Here is a 4,177-nt window from a genome sequence, read left to right on the forward strand (position 1 = left end):
AATTTAACACCTACCCCATGAGTACTTTGTGCCTATAAGTTGTCTTTCTAGATTTTACCCCTCTACTAACATGCCCTCGTGTATATGAAGAAAAATATCCTCATTTATATATATATATATATATATATATATATTAAGATGTAAATGAAAATTTAATAATGCGTGTAGGAAAAAAATAAAAAAAAATGAGATAATAATTTATTAATAAGGATACTTTTATCAATTCTATAGTATATTTTAGAAGCAAATGCCGTAATATTTTTACTAATAACGTCACCTTGATAAAATACCAATTTCCACCTTCCTTTCATCTTTTGTAAATTGTAATGACAGAGCTCATATGGAGGGAAGAAAAGGCAATTCGATTAATTCATCACTTTTCCGAGTTACACTGTCAACGCACTTACCGCGCGCGTGACATATATCTATCATGTTTGCAACTAAACAAACTTGGCAACTACCCTTCCTTCATTTGCTTCGTTTCTGGCGTCCAGATTTGGAGAAGTGCAGGAAAACAGAATAAAATAAAGAGCAACTCCATGATAATTCTTTACTTCAAAGCTATAGAGAATTTGAGATATTTTCGTCCTCAACTCTCTCTCTCTCTCTCTCTCTCTCTCTCTCTCTCTCTCTCTCTGTCCAAGTCCAACCATGTACATTCCTTTTATACTTCCGCACAGACACAGATGCCACAGACATCTATATATATAGCGTGGGACAAGAAGAAGGAAGCCTGCCTCAAACTCCCTCTGAACATGGCTACAAACATCTATTATTTGTTGCCCAATTTTGGATTTCTTTTGCTGGCTGCTTTGATGATTTTTACTCAACATTCAAGCTGCAATCATGTCGGTGTTAGTGAAGATGACTATTTGGAAACACTGGTTGAGAGTTTGGGCTCAGAGGACCCTTTGCCCTACTCCACCCGAAATTATGGGTACCCTCCCCCTTCTCTCAGTCGCAATGAAAGTTGCATTTTTGTTTCTGAGCTCCGCCCCCATTTATTATTATTATTATTTTTTTGTAACACTTGCTTGTTGATCTTAGGATTAATCATGATTTTGGTGATGATGAATGGAAAATGGTGGGGAAGAAAGGAAAGCAGTTCATCGTCAATGATCAACCCTTTTATGTAAATGGGTTCAATACCTACTGGTTGATGGTTCTCGCAGCGGATCAGTCCACTAGAGGTAAGGTCACTGAGCTCTTCCAACAAGCCTCTTCTGTCGGTCTTACAGTCTGTCGGACGTGGGCTTTCAACGACGGCCAGTGGCGAGCGCTTCAGAAATCGCCGTCGGTTTACGACGAAGAGGTCTTCAAGGTATGTGTGCATGGTTTCTAATATCCCTCGGCCGGCACTCCGGACGGACCCCAAATCCGAGCCATTGTGCTTCAATGTGCCAGACAGACATTGAAATTTTAAAAAGAAAGTCTTGTTTTTAAATGAAATTACAGGCACTTGATTTTGTGGTGAGTGAAGCAAAGAAGCATAAGATAAGGCTTATATTGTCATTAGTTAACAATTGGGATGCATATGGAGGCAAGGCGCAGTATGTAAAATGGGGAAAAGATGCTGGGTTGAATCTGACTTCCAACGATGATTTCTTCTCAAATCCCACTCTTAAGAGCTATTATAAAGCTCATGTCAAGGCAAGTTAATTTCTCCTTAATTTCTAGTGAGCACAAATCTTAATTTCACGCTCTTAGAATTATTATAAAATTGTAACGTTTTAAAAAAAAATTCTTTTCTCGCAATCAGACTGTTCTTACTAGAGTCAATACACTCACGAACGTGAGCTACAAGGATGACCCGACGATTTTCGCTTGGGAGTTGATGAACGAACCACGATGCGAGTCAGATCCCTCCGGGAATAAGTTGCAGGTGTCGTCGACTCATCCATGACGATCAATTTCCATAATCGAATATTCCCAATTCATAATTTTGTGTATTAATTCAATATTGTGACATAATGAATTCAAAACTTGCATGCATCAACGAGCAGTATTGTATTTGTATTTGTATATTATAAGTTTTGTTGAGTGGTTCCAGGTGTGACGACTCTGTTTAATTTGTAGGCCTGGATACAAGAAATGGCCGTCTATGTGAAGTCCATCGACCCAAATCACCTGTTGGAGATCGGAGTAGAAGGATTTTACGGTCCTTCAAAACTAGACAGAGTTCAATTCAACCCCAACACTTATGCACAGCAAGTAGGGACAGATTTTATCAGGAATCATCAAGCTCTTGGTGTTGATTTTGCTTCTGTTCACATCTACGCCGATTCTTGGTGAGTGAGTACTATATATTATTATTATTATTGTCAGCTTCAATTCAATCTTAAATATATGTGAAAATTCGATGGGATTTAAAACTGATCAGTAGGGATTTGCATAAGAATGAATGAGGCATGGACATCCACACATGTATTTACTATTGTTTCTATATAATATATGCAATGCTAGCTATAATGAATGAACGGGAGCTAGACTCATGATCAGACTACAAATAATTAATAAACATCTTTGGATCCTGTTTGATTTTGATGAAGGATTTCACAATCAATCTCGGATGCTCATATCCAATTTGTGAAATCGTGGATGCAAGCCCACATCGAGGATGCTGAGACACTGGGAATGCCTGTTGTGTTTGGTGAGTTTGGTGTATCAGCAAAAGACGGTGGTTACAATTCATCGTTCAGAGACACCTTCATTAGTACGGTGTACAAGACAGTGTTGGACTCTACAAGGAAGGGAGGGAGTGGGAGCGGAACCTTTGTATGGCAACTATTCCCAGAAGGAACAGACTACATGGATGATGGGTATGCAATTGTTCTCTCCAGGTCGCCTTCAACGTCTAACATTATTTCGCTTCAGTCAACAAGGCTTATGATCTTCAATTCTTTGTGTTCTTGGAATTGCCGTTGGAGTTGCAGGAAGAAAAATGCACTGCACCATTTTCTATTCCCTGATGAATGATCCATGTTTATCTACAAACAAACTTATACATATATCATATGTGTGTCAATGTGCCTGCAGTCGTCCTACCTCCCATTATACATCCAAATGAAACATTAAGTTACTTAAGAAGAATCTCTCTCTCTCTCTTTTCAAACTCAACAGTACATTATATCCTGATCTCTACTATGTTCTTTTTTCAGTATTAACCCTTAAACAGCAAATAAAAATTGAATGACCATCTTGAGAGCCTTGAGAGCAGCATTTTAATTTATGAGTCTGCACCTGCTGGTAAGAACTAAGAAGCAACACAACAGCTCTGGCCACATCACAGTTGTGTATCTGTGTCCTCAACGAATGATTCCGATATCAGAATTGTTAATACTTGCTAGCACATTGTATTTAAAAATTAAAACTTGATATGATACAACTACAAGTTAGGATTTCAATAGTAAATTATTTAGACGATTGAATCCCATACAAGTAAAGAATTTTACAGCCTTTCATTTTCTGCAATAGTGAATAGTCAGTCACTCAGTTCCCTCTTGGCTTGGAAGGTTGAGATTTCTCTGTCATACAATTTTTACAAGTTTCCCCAAAATATTCTTCTTTCGTTTTTTGAGAATTAGCCCAGATATATAAAAAAAAATTAAACCCCAATACACCTCAAAAGAATCCCACGTCTCCTCCAAAAATCTTGCTTGTTTGTTAATTATTATCACATCTCTAATCTCTAATCTCTCCTCCGGAGTTAAAAGGCTAAAGCTCTGAGTCTCTAACCGTGTCTTCCGAAGATATATATATTAATTACCCATTAAATACTTCCAAGTTCTGATGGAGAAGTTCGACTTCAGGCAGCGCAAACATGCGCTTATACAGTTCGAACAGCCTCTTGCAATGCATCAGTATATATATATATATATATATATATATATATATATATATATATAGCCAATTGGACCATGGCCCACTATACTAGGCCCATCAAGATTCATGAGAATGTTTATAACCATATACGCATATATTGTCACTCACTCACTTGTGGATCAAGCAACAGAAGAAGATATGCCCTGCCCGCCGTGCAACTAGTCCAAGCCTTTCCCATAACCATAGGTGGGCCACCAATCCAAAGTCTTATATGCATGCTCATTTATGGAATCTAACTCCTAGAGCTTGGAATTGGATGGTTTATATAGTGAGTGAATAAATAGTTGTAATAAAA

The 4,177-nt window shown here is 37.8% G+C and overlaps 1 protein-coding gene across 1 annotated transcript; it reads left to right on the forward strand.

Annotated features, from left to right (window-relative positions):
• Window positions 1-338: 338 nt before the first annotated feature.
• MAN6 (Glycosyl hydrolase superfamily protein) lies at window positions 339-3,090 on the forward strand. Its single transcript, XM_088971389.1, has 6 exons — window positions 339-937; window positions 1,048-1,321; window positions 1,456-1,650; window positions 1,760-1,882; window positions 2,077-2,288; window positions 2,550-3,090. Exons 1-6 carry the CDS (start codon window positions 540-542, stop codon window positions 2,974-2,976), a joined length of 1,629 nt encoding a protein of 542 aa, XP_088827515.1. The 5' UTR covers window positions 339-539; the 3' UTR covers window positions 2,977-3,090.
• The last annotated feature ends 1,087 nt before the right edge of the window (window positions 3,091-4,177 follow it).

The sequence above is a fragment of the Nelumbo lutea genome, chromosome 2, assembly GCF_056320005.1.
Source record: "Nelumbo lutea isolate HS-2025 chromosome 2, American lotus-T2T, whole genome shotgun sequence".
Taxonomy (NCBI): Eukaryota; Viridiplantae; Streptophyta; class Magnoliopsida; order Proteales; family Nelumbonaceae; genus Nelumbo; species Nelumbo lutea.